The sequence below is a fragment of the Fragaria vesca genome, linkage group LG4 (genome assembly GCF_000184155.1).
Source record: "Fragaria vesca subsp. vesca linkage group LG4, FraVesHawaii_1.0, whole genome shotgun sequence".
In the NCBI taxonomy this organism is placed as follows: Eukaryota; Viridiplantae; Streptophyta; class Magnoliopsida; order Rosales; family Rosaceae; genus Fragaria; species Fragaria vesca.
In genome coordinates, this window is record NC_020494.1 from 15,689,544 (window position 1) to 15,702,393 (window position 12,850).

At 39.5% G+C, this 12,850-nt stretch overlaps 2 protein-coding genes and 1 pseudogene across 2 annotated transcripts; all 3 read left to right on the forward strand.

Annotated features, from left to right (window-relative positions):
* Positions 1-2,409: 2,409 nt before the first annotated feature.
* On the forward strand, positions 2,410-2,954 carry LOC101302647 (annotated as a pseudogene).
* Positions 2,955-3,390: 436 nt separating this feature from the next.
* Positions 3,391-4,094, forward strand: LOC101302933 (uncharacterized N-acetyltransferase p20-like). The gene has a single exon (XM_004298226.1). It carries the CDS (start codon positions 3,391-3,393, stop codon positions 3,946-3,948), a length of 558 nt encoding a protein of 185 aa, XP_004298274.1. The 3' UTR covers positions 3,949-4,094.
* Positions 4,095-7,501: 3,407 nt separating this feature from the next.
* LOC101303219 lies at positions 7,502-8,436 on the forward strand. The gene is made up of 2 exons (XM_004298227.1): positions 7,502-7,631; positions 7,883-8,436. The coding sequence occupies exons 1-2, from the start codon at positions 7,502-7,504 to the stop codon at positions 8,434-8,436; spliced, it is 684 nt and encodes a 227-aa protein (XP_004298275.1).
* The last annotated feature ends 4,414 nt before the right edge of the window (positions 8,437-12,850 follow it).

The window sequence follows — 12,850 nt, forward strand, 5'->3', positions numbered from 1 at the left end:
TTCTCAATTATAATATGGTAATCCCTTTAAATAACTCTTCACTTTTTCTTGACTCAAATCTATCTATCAACTTTATATTGATTAACATGAGCATAAGAGCTCACTCTCCATTGAGACCAACTCATTATCTTTCTCTTAACCATTCAAGGTTCAGAACATAACCAAATCTATAACTCAACTCAAATTAGAACTTTCCCCAATTTGGTACCTCATAACGTGATTACCAATTCACAATAAGTCCTTATTAATCTGAATATAAGCCATATATATATAAGGCTGGTCTCAACACCCATATATAATTCACTTGCTTCCAATACATGGAAAACCTAGTATTGCATCTCTTTACTTTAAACAGACCTTGTCTCTTTTAAAATAGGATATCAATTACACAACTCAATTGTACCAAATTCATAACCCGTGCCAGCTTCTTACCGAATGATCAAAACTCAAAACCACAACACTTTGCAGACTAATAGCAGCCCAGTTATATTTAACCAACATATAGTCTTACAAGTATTATCAAATCAAATCAAATCAAGTAATAATGGTCAAAGTAACCAGCCAACTTACCTTGTAGATTAGTAAGTAACAATCTCCTTTCTTTATGCTGTGAGATTGGACGAGCAGCCACAGGTCCCTCTTCTCCTTTTCTAGTTCCTTCTCTGTTTCCTTACTCGTCAATCCTCTTCATCCTTTCCACTTCTAACTTCATGGAAATTACTTATCCTGTTGTGATTTTCAGTTTCATCACCTCTTCCCTTCACAGCTTAATTATTCTCCATGGTCTTCCTGCTTTGTTTCTTGGAACCTAATTCAACTCGAGTTTGTCATCACCGGCAACCAAACCATCAAAAATAATCAAAACCCAATCTGTGTTAAAATCTGAAATCCCAAATCTATAGGTTCTTGGGACTTTACCTCAAAACGATCCAAGAAGATGGATATTTGCATGTCGGAGCTCTAAAAACTCGATTCCCTGTCGATTGTGTAGCATGTTTGCATGCTCCGTCACTACCAGCATAGCCTTGAGCTGAAGGTTGGGGAAACTATGAACTACACAGAAACGATGTCAGAGAAGAAGAGAGAAAACGGGAGAAGCTTCTGGTCATTATGATCAAAGCTTACCAATTTGTAGCTCATCTATATAAAATTACAATGTTGCCCTTCTTAGGTCCAAACATGTGACTCAATCGGGTTATTTCAAACCTACACTATAGGCCCGATTCAAAAATGAAACTTCTCGAACCCAACTAAACCAAACAATGTCCGTCCACTATAGAAATTGTTTACTAAAATCATTCACGGCTGCAATACATATACCTATAACTTTACAGGGTCTCACATTGGCCTTGCCACAACAGTTGAGGGATTGATGATGAATTTTTGTCTTAAAAGATTTCTGTAAACTTAACCTTAATTAGGTCGACGGGCTTAAAGATAAATGGGAAGAAGTTTACAAAAAAATCTGTGAGCACCTTGAGCCAATGATCTACAATAAAGGATGCTACATTATTCTAGAGGGGGAGCCACTTGACATGATGTTCTTCATCCCAGTGGGCAGTGTACTCACCTATGCGACTAATAATGGAGGATCAAATGGTAGTTCTTCAGGTACTATCCAACTTAAGAAAGAGAAAGATGATTAGTACGGAGAAGAGCTTCTAACTTGGGCAGAAGGGACTTGTAGCGAATTGTCCAACTTACCAATCTCTGCCATAACTGTCAAGTGCCACAACATGGTTGAAGTCTTTGCTCTCCAAGCCACCGATCCACAGCTTATTGTATCTGAATTCCCGAGTCAATTCAACATGGACAGGGCTCTCACCATAGCTGTTAATAATGAAACTGTACGTGAATTAAAGTTACGTATCTTATCCATGTAGGAGAAATTTTTCGATAATGTAGATGGTTTGTATTTATAAAATTTTCGGTAAATTTACTTGAATTTTATAAAATTTTGGCTCTCTGCCTAATCTAAGGGTTCTCAATATTGACACGTTACTATTGCATAATTTTTTAGTTTTTAGTTATAAACCGTGGTTAACTTGTCGTGAACCATCATTAACCCTAACAGCAACGACAAAAAAAAAAATTGGCTATGAATAAATTTTGTTATTTGTCTTATTTGTAAATGCATATCTTATATATAAGGAACTTGCCCAGTGTTTCACTGGTAAAACAAGGCGGCCAAAGGCCAAAATATTTTCTTGCTCACTACACCATGAAATTGACGTACGGAGGCAAAGCTGACCAACTCCATCACTTTCATACACTTTATTTCCTTGCAATTTCTTATGCTCTCACTCTTTTCTAGCCGCATATATAAACACATTTTTAAAGCTTTCTGGGATTTGTTACCAGCCAGAAAGGCTTAAAATTCTAACCAATAATCATGTGTATAAATCATACATGGAGGGAAGTTCTAGCAGTGATGAGTTGTCCAAGATCAGCCTTAGGCCATATTGGGTCTTTCGGACATCGAAGACTTCATGGTGTGGGCAACCGATGAGAAAGTCCCTCGCTTCTGCATTTGGGAGCCTTACACCAGCAAAGAAGATGGCATTAAATTCATCAAGGAACATGTTCTCCCACACCCCTGGTTCAGGGCAATCTGCCTTGACAACAAGCCAATTGGCGCAATTTCGGTAGGCTCAAAATCGGGGATTGATCGTTGTAGAGATGAACTCGGCTATGTTTTGGGGTCCAAGTACTGGGGGAAGGGGATTGCAACAAGGGCTGTGAAAATTGTAGCCCATACTATTTTTAAGGAGTGGACACATTTAAAGAGACTAGAAGCTCATGTTGATGTGAATAATGTGGGATCACAAAGAGTTTTGGAGAAGGCCGGGTTCCAGAAGGAGGGTGTTCTCAGGAAGTATTTAGTTTTGAAGGGAAGAACTTGGGATGTAGTGATGTATAGTCTTCTTTCTACAGATCAATGTCCGACTCAGTAACTTGATGTATATGCAATAAAGTTGTGTTTTGAAATCCATGTATATGCAGATACTAGAGTTCTAGTTGAAAATCAATCTGATACACTGAATTGAAAGATGTGTATTAACCATTTTTCTGACTAGCATAAAAAAATAATAATAATAAATAAATCATTTTTCTGACTCGGTTTTATTTTCAATGGAATTTGAAATTTACCAGCTGCCAAGATCCACTATGGCGGGCACTAACACATTGATTCTCCCTTTTTTATTCTAAGTCATTTCTTGGTCACACTCTAAAGCTCCCTTTTTGTTTATTTAAAAAAAAACTTCTTTTTTTATATCTTCCAAGGCACCATGCCGTTGCCAGTGCACTACATAAACGCAAAATATATTGCAACTTCCTCATCCTTTCCTGCCAGAAACACTTGAGCTCTAAGCAATCGTTGGAGTAGTAATGGAGGGAAATTCTGGCATATCAAACGGAAGAGAAGGCGGTGATGAGGTCTTTACCATCACCCTCAGGAAGATGGGTCTTTCTGACATTGATGATTTCATGGTTTGGGGCACAGATGAGAAAGTGGCTCGTTTCTGCACTTGGGAGCCTTATGGTAGCAAAGAAGAGGGGCTCAATCACATCAAGGAAAAGATCCTCCCACATCCATGGTTTAGGGCAATTTGTCTTGATGGCAGGCCTGTTGGTGTTATTCTAGTAAACCCGAATTCAGGTAATGATCGGTGTCGAGCTGAAATCGGCTATGCCTTGGGGTCCAAGTACTGGAGGAAAGGAATTGTTACAAGGGCAGTGAAGATGGTGGTTAATACTATTTTTAAGGAGTGGACACATTTGGAGAGACTGGAAGGTCTTGTTGATGTGAACAATGTGGGATCACAAAGGGTTCTGGAGAAGGCTGGATTTCAAAGGGAAGGTGTTTTGAGGAAGCATTATATTAACAAAGGAAGAACTATAGACGAGGTCATTTATAGTATTCTATCCTCCGAATGTAAAAATTGACATAAAACTCGTAGTACTCTATTCTGGTATGCCTTTAGATGATCGAATGAAGTTGGATTGAATCATTGTCCTTGTGTGGTAAACTTACTGTCATTTTCTTTTCTGTAAAACTCTCTAGCTATGTTAAGAACGCATGTTAGCAACCATAACCATATTTCTTTACATTAATATCAATCATAATCTTAAGCCCTTGAACTCTTGTAGCAATCATAAATTCATAATGTATCTTCTTCCCTCCACTTTCGATTCCATTACAGATGTAATATTCTTCTTCTTTGATCCTAGTCTTTGGTTGCCTTCTCTAAACCAATGAGAAAAATCAAATTGAAGTTATATCTGATCTATATTACATATCATTAACAGTTTAACACCAATGACAATAGTACAAACTGGTGTAACCGGACTTGAGAACAATTTGAAAACATGACCAAATTCATATTTTGCAAGTGATTGTAGAGAGCTTGATAATTTGAACTCATGACACTTTTTGAGAAAAGGAGAAATTTCCATTAATCAAAGATCATGACGACCAAAATGGTTAAGCATGAATATTAACTAACGTACATGAAAAAAAAAAAGAACAGACAAAGGACTGCAAACACAGACCAACCTATACTACCAACAATCGCTAAAGCAATTGTATTATTAACTAACCTAAAAATGCAACCAAAAGATTGTTGCCGAAAGAACAGAAAAACTAAAAAGCAAATGAACCTACCAAACTCAGACTGTGATACCCCGAAAATTTAATATTAGTTTCTAATATTATTTTGGAAATTATTTAAGTAAGTGTTGTATGGATTTGTGGTTTAGTGAGTGGACTGGAAGTAGTCGAGTTTTTATTTCCGTGAAAATGCTTTATTTTAAAGAGTCAACAGTTGACTTTTTAATTTGTTGGGTTTCTCGGAAAACTTCATTCACGAAAGTTGTAGAGCACAACGATACGAGTTCGTAGACACGTGGCACACGTAAAATGGACTTCGTATGAGTAAGTTATGGTAAGCGGAAATTCGTGGCTTTAAGGGAATTTTGGGGTTAAATAAGAAAAGTGTTAGGTTTCCTTTTCATTTTTTCGGAACCATTTCTTCCCTCTTCTCTTTCTCTCCCGCGCCTCACCTTCGGTATCTGAGTTTTCCAGCTGACCCGACCCGACTTTTTCGGCCGACTCCGCCAGACTCAGACGGCGGCTCCAGTTAGGTTTTCTTCCTCTCCTCGGCGTGATCCTCCCTGTGTAGGTGAGTGAGAGCGACTCGTGGACCCGACTTCGACCCGACGACTTTCCGGCCGAATTGGTTCAACCGTTAGGTATAAAAGATGCTCACCATGTTTCATTATACAAGTTTGCTATTGGAAGTTTGTTGTGATTTTGAAGTTGTTGGGGTGGCGCGTGGGGCCCACTCGCCGCTGCCCGTGGTGGCGCGTCGGGCAAAGTGTGTAGGTTCAGTTGCTTGGGTTAAGGCTTGTTAAGGGTGCAATGTTCTTTTGGTTAAGTGGTTATTAAAGTTATTAATTTTGTTAATAGGTGACTTGTGGAGTGTGGTTTGGTGTTATATTCTTGTGTTGTGCGTGCGAAGACGTAGCTTGATTTGAGGTGAGTAACATCTCACCAAGGTCCACTTTCGGACCAATTATTTATAATTATTATGATGATGATTGTGATGATGATTGTGATGTTGATTTTGAAGATGATTATGATGATGATTGTGACGAAGATGATTTTAAATATAATTGTGATGATGACGATTATGATGATGATGATAATGTTGATGGAAATGTTGATGATATGATTATTATGTTGATAATTATTATGGTGACGATGGTAATGGTTTTGTTGATGATTATGATGCTATTTTTATATTGTGAGTAAATCTCACATGGGTTCATAAGGAACCGAGTTTATTTTATAATTTTATTATTGTTAGTTGTGAAGTTGTCCTTAAAAGGTGAATGATTTTTGTTTTTAAATATAAATGAGCTTGATCGTCAACGGCTCATGAGTAAGTGAAAATATGTTTTCTGATAAAAATAAATCTTTCAAAAGGACTTCCGATCATGTGATATTGTGATGTTAAAATATGGTTGTTGAATAGATTATTTTAGTTGGAATATCTATGTCTTTGTTTATATAAATATATCTAGGTGGAAAGATATAATTTATGAAGTGTTCTTGTGTTGTTGTTGATGAAATTTTTATATCGTGAATTGTTGTTTAAATAGTCAAACTGGGTTCCAAGCCTTAAATCGGGTGATTGGTTACGGTTATGATTATATTATTATTTTGTGATTTGATAAGTGTTATGATGGGAGAGTATTTAAATGTGTGCCTTAGTGGTGATTGTGTGCATTAGTTGTGGATATGTGTGCCTTGGTGGTGATTATTAGATTAGGAGCCTTCGTGGTGGACCGAGAACCAAGTCTTGGCCAGGTGATTGGTTACGGTCAGTATAGAGCTCTAGTTTGTCGGTACTTCATGGGGGATGACTATGTGTTAACGAACCCATGAGTACATGTTTGTCTAGTTACTTATGAGGAATGACTATGCGTTGACGAACTCATAAGTAAATGTTGAGAAATGATTGTGTGATGTTCTTATATGTTGTCATTTTAAATTCATTGTTTTAAGTAATTCCTGAACTATGCCTTTTTTGCCGTATTTTATTATGATTTGTTTGATTGTGATTTGTTGCGTTTCCTTTTAATTATTTGTTTCATTTATGATTTTGAGTGATTTTGAATTGTTGTGTTCTCTTAATTATTTCTTTTGAATTCTCTTGCTTTTAAATGATTCCTGAACTAAATTATTAATGCAGGAATTTTCAATGTTATCTTATGTGATGTTGGAATTGTTGAGTTTTATTTTGAGAGTTACTCATACGAGCTTTTTAAGCTTACCGGGTTTGTTGTTTACAACCCGGTGCACCAATTTATGGTGTACGGGTTAGACCTGCAGGTGTTGATTAGCAGGGTTGAGGTAGTGGCTTAAGAGCTGGGTTTTAGGCGATGTACATTATTTGTATTTTATGGCTGTTGTTTTTAAGCTCATGTGAGCGAAGTAGTTTATTTCTAGACTTTTAGATGTTGATGTAATTAAGGAGATTTAATGTTTAACTCGGTTGAGGAGTTAATTTACATTTACTTTTCCAGTATTTGTTTTTAGTTTGGAATTTGTCGAGCAGGTTGTGGGATATTAAGATTTTGAATTTTATCATGCCCAAATTTTTGAAATTTTATCATTCGAAAATTGGGGTGTGACAGTTTGGTATTAGAGCTAGGTTTATATATTTGGTGATAATCAATACTTCGGAGTGATGGCCCGACTGCAGCAGATCACCATCATAAGCTCTTCGGTATTGATATGTCATTGGGTATGTGAAGGGTTAGGTGTCGCCTCTAGGTCAATAGGATGTGAGAGTAGAGAGTACTCTGTTAGTGGGATTTTGAATCTTTGTGTCCACCTTGAGTTAGTGCCTTGGTTAATAAATGTTGCATTCGACTTATATTTTGGTTTAAGTTTTATGCATGAGTTAACCAAGGTTTACTTGCTTCTTAGGTGATGGATCCTCCGCGAGGAAGAGCTAGAGGCCGAGGTAGGGCCAGAGGCAGAGGTAGGGCTCCACCTGTGGATGATTTCTTTGAGGAGGAGGTGGTGTTGGAGGTGCCAGTGCCAGTTGCAGTAGATGATGGTCTACGATTGGCCAGGCTAGCTTAGGGTATCATCAGGTTAGGAGCGCCTTCCTTTCTTGGAGGTACAGACTTCCTTGTAGCGGATCACTGGATAGAGGGCATGGAGACATACTTTACCCTTATCACGTGTACGGAGATTGAGAAGATGCGTATTGCTATTTTTCTTCTCAAGGATGAGGCACGGGTATGGTGGAGCGGGGTAGAGAGAGCTAGAGATGTGACCGCTTTGTCTTGGGAGGGGTTCGTACAGCTCTTCGGGAGAAGTATTTTCCTGATACTGTGAGGGAGCAGTTGGAGCTTGAGTTCATAGCTCTAGTGCAGGGCTTGATGAGTGTCAGGGACTATGAGGCACGTTTTTCTCAGCTGTATCGATTCGCGAGAGAGATGGATGCAGTGGCCTTGTCATGGAAGTTTATTCAGGGTTTGAGGCATAAGCTCCAGAATGTTGTGAGTTCACACCGTTTTGCTACTCTAACAGAAGCGGTAGAGAGTTCCTTTGCAGTTGAGCAGGAGGAGGCCATGCCTGAGGCTGAGGGACTGAGAGATGTGCATGGGAAGGGGAAGGCCATTGCAGGCGGCAGTGGCACTGAGGGTCACCATGGTGCGTTTGGGAAGAGGCAGCGGACCGATCAGCAGGGTCTAGCTACGGTGCCAGCTGCACCTATCCAACAAGTAGAGCCCTTGAGATGCTACCGTTACGATGGGTTAGGACATATTTCTAGGGAGTGCAACAAGCGGAAAACTCAGGCTTGCTACAATTGTGGGCAGGTGGGGCACCTTACTAAGGAGTGTACTCGACCTTAGGAGGACAGACGTTTGAAAAACGCGATAAAAGATGTTTTAATAACGTTTGATAAACATTGTGATTCGAATAAGCCATAACGTTTCCAAAATGTTATAAAAGTTCAACTATAACATTTTTTAAGTGTCATAAATGATTTTGGTCTAAAATTTGAATAGCCCGTCTTTTTTTGGGCCAAAAGTTGAATCTCCCATTTTTTTTTTCTTTTCCTTTAAGGATTTTGTCAAACTTTATTTTGGCTATTTTTGATTTTTCATCTAATAAAACTTCACAGGTGAAGATCTGGACCGTTGGTCCTTTAGCTATAAGGGTTGAAACCCTAAACTCAACTCATTTTGATCGAGAGAGAGAGAGACAAGCCAAGACGGGGCGAGAACGTCGCCGCCCTGCCAGCGTTCCCTCCGCCGTCGTTAAGTCGCCGCCGACCAATAAACCACACCATTGTTCTAACCCTCTCACTCTCCTCTACCTAGTCCTACTCTGGAAACCTATATGTATAAATTCTAGACTCAGATCGAAGGAGGAAGCTCGAAGGCATTTTCTGCGATTACTACGTTTTCCGGCGACGCCACAGCTTGCAAGTGGTAATCCCTGAACCCTCTCAATCTCCTCTGCCTTCTAGAACCCCTAATTTACAGTTTTAATTCGATTCTAATCAATCCCCAATTCTGCTTTTTCGTTTTTCCGTCTCCGACGACTTGATTGATCGGAGAAGAAGACCCAAGCTTGAAGAGGCCAGGCCGCCAGGCACGCAACATTTTGTCGAGATGGAGCCTTGACCAACTCGGAGCAGGGCTCGGACTCCGACTTGGAGATGATCGGAGGCAGAAGCAAGAGGTGTTGTGTTTGGGTAATAAGTCTACCTAATCTCCAGCCTATAATTCTTATAGGCAAAGATGAACATTTGACCTGTATGACCTATCACTTAAGTTTAAGTGTGCACTGTATACTGACTTGTTTATGCTAATTTATGTGTTTCAATCTATTTGGATCATTCTCTTATGGTCATGGCTCTAGGTGGGAACAAAGCAGATCTTCCAAGGAAAGTGCAGTAGAGGTAAATATCCTTCTGTGTCTCAACCTAATATATTTTATAGTTCCTAATCAGATATTTGGTCTTTCGTTAAGCAGTGTAGATTTGGAAATTTTATGGAATGAGCGTAGGGCTAAAGGTATGTTGTTTTTAGCTTAATCATCCTAATTATAATTAAGCACTGCTTGTATTTCTAAATACGTTGAAAGTTCTTATTTGCAACATTTTTGTGAAACTAAATTTCTTATGAGCGTGCATCTAAATTGAACATTAGATCGATAGTTTTAGTTGTGATTTTGAATATGGTGGGTGGAGGGTTCTTGACCTCATGTTGTTTCATTTCTGTTTGGAGGATTTACCTCAAAATTATTTGAATTATAGGAGTATAATTTTTTAAGGTTCTTGTTTCAGTTGGGCATCCAATTCGACATACAGAGTTCAAAGTTAATGGTAGACCATGTGATATGGTGATGTTGAAATATGTTTGTTGATAGTTGTTTACATTTATTTGTATTTTTATGGTAGTTGTTTTAAGCTCTTGTCAGCGAAGTTGTTCATTTATTTGTATTTTTATGGTAGTTGTTTTAAGCTCTTGTCAGCGAAGTTGTTTATTAACAAACATATTTCAACATCACCATATCACATGATCGAAAGTCCTTTTGAAAGATTTATTTTTAACAGAAAACTTGTTTTCACTTATCATGAGCCGTTGACGATCAAGCTCATTTATTTTTAAAAACAAAGTCATTTTCCTTCAAGGACAATTTCACAATTAATAAAACAAAATTATAAAGTAAATTCGGTTATTTAAGAACCCATGTGAGATTTACTCACAATATAAAAATAGCATCATAATCATCAAACAAAACCATTACCATTGTCATCATAATAATTATCATCATCATCATTCTCAAAAACAACAACACAATCATCATCATAATCATCTTCAAAATCAACATCATAATAATTATAATGATTGGTCCGAAACTGGACCTTAGTGAGATGTTACTCACCTCAAATCCAGCTGCGTCTTCGCACGCACAACTCAAGCATATCACACAAAACCACATCACAAAGTCACCTATTAACAAAACGTTAACCTTAGTAACTAAGAAAGCAACATTATCCGACTCGAACCGAAACTCAAGTCCTAATCCACGAGCTTATCACTCGAGACAAATCCTCCTCCTTGACCTCTAAAAGGTCGCTGAAACATCCTACACATCCTATAGAACTACTATCCAGAATCTCATGTTCGGATTACTAAAAAAAATGAAACGAACGAAACTAATCACCACTGGGAAACCCTAGCATGCAATAAAGATAACCAAAACCTACAACCCACAAATCAACACACTCGTATCGAAGAGTATTATCTAACCAGCACCACAAAACACCCCAGACACTACCGGACGCGCCACCACGCGCCACCACAGGCGGCGACGAGTGGGCCCCACGCGTCACCACGAAACGTCCGAATTAGGGCAAACTCAAAACATCAAATTTGTAGATTGAGGAGAGAGGAGCATCTTTTATACCTGAGGGTTCAACTAGTTCGGCCGGAATCGGCCGGAAATCACCGGAAACCCGCCGGAAAAGTTGGAATTCACCACCACCACTCCACACCGAGAGTCAAGCTTCAAGACCACCGGAAAACAAACCAGGACGCCAAAGAGCTCCTATCCCGACCGTTTCCAAGCTGCGTCGCCGCCGCCGGAGGTGGGAAACCCGACCGGTCTCCAAGCCGGACTTCCAAGCTTCGGGTCACCACTTCGGGACTGAATCGGCGCAAGTCACCACCACAGGGCAGCTCGGACGGAGGAGAGGAAGAGAACCCGACCGGTGCCGTCGTCTGGGTCGGCCGGAGTTGGCCGGAAAAGTCGGGTCGGGTTGCCGGGTCCGGGTCAGGTCGGCTGGAAAACTCAGATACCCAAGGTGAGGCGCGGGAGAGAAAGAGAAGAGGGAAGAAATGGTTCCGGAAAAATGAAAAGAAACCTAACACTTTTCTTAGTTATACTAAAAATTCCCGAAAATCACGAACTTTTGCTGACCATAACTTTCGCATACAAAGTCCGTTTTACGCGTGCCACGTGTCTACGAACTCGTATCGTCGTGCTCTACAACTTTCGTGAAGGAAGTTTCCCGAGAAACCCAACCGATTAAAAAGTCAACTCTTAACCCTTCAAAATAGAGCATTTTTACGGAACTAAAAACTCAACTACTTCCAGTCCACTCACTAAACCACAAATCCATACAACTCTTACTTAAATAATTTCCAAAATAATATTAGAAACTAATATTAAAATTCCGGGGTATTACACTTGGATTGTAATATCTCACATCAGCCAAACGGAGAAGGGTTATGTGCTGTATATGTACATGCCCACCTCCAATCTAATACGAGGCTTTTTGGTGTCTCAACGGCTTCGGAGGGGATGGGTACTCCGAGGTTAAACATGTTGATGCTAGAGCAATCCTAGGATGGGTGACCTACTGGGAAGTTACTCCTGAGCTGTCGGAAACAAAACCGTGAGGGCCGGTGGGCCCAAAGCGGACAATATCGTGTTACGGCGGAATGAGTCCTGGGATGTGACAAATGGTATCAGAGCCACTCTGCCGTGTGGTGCGAGTGTGCCGACGAGGGCGTTGAACTCCCAAGGGGGTGGATTGTAATATCCCACATCGGCCAAACGGAGAGGAGTTATGTGCTGTATATGTACATGCTCACCTCCAATCTAATACGAGGCCTTTCGGTGGCTCAACGGCTTCAGAGGGGATGGGTACTCCGAGGTTAAGCATGTTGATGCTAGAGCAATCCTAGGATGGGTGACCTACTGGGAAGCTGCTCCTGAGCTGTCGGAAACAAAACCGTGAGGGCCGGTGGGCCCAAAGCAGACAATATCGTGTTACGGCAGAATGGGTCCTGGGATGTGACATTTATTTCGCTTATGTAAATGGTAGACATTTCTTATGAAAATAGTAGACGTGTCTTATGTTAAATGTAGACTTTGCATCTTTTCTCTTGGGTTGCTTTAACCTCAAGAACAATTTTGATTTCTAGAAAGTCTACTTTTCTTTGATTTCTCTTATGTTAATGGTAGACATTTCTTATGAAAAAAGTAGTTGTATCTTATGTTAAATGTAGACTTTGCATCTTTTACCTTGATTTGCTTCAATCTCAAGAACAATTTAATTTTCCAGAAAGTCTATTTTTCTTTAATTTCTCTTATGTTAATGGTAGATGTTTCTAATGAAAATAGTAGATGTGTCTTATGTTAAATGTAGACTTTGCATTCTTTTACCTTGGGTTGGTTCAATCTCAAGAACAATTTAGATTTCCAGAAAGTCTACTTTTCTTTGTATTTCTCTTATGTTAATGGTAG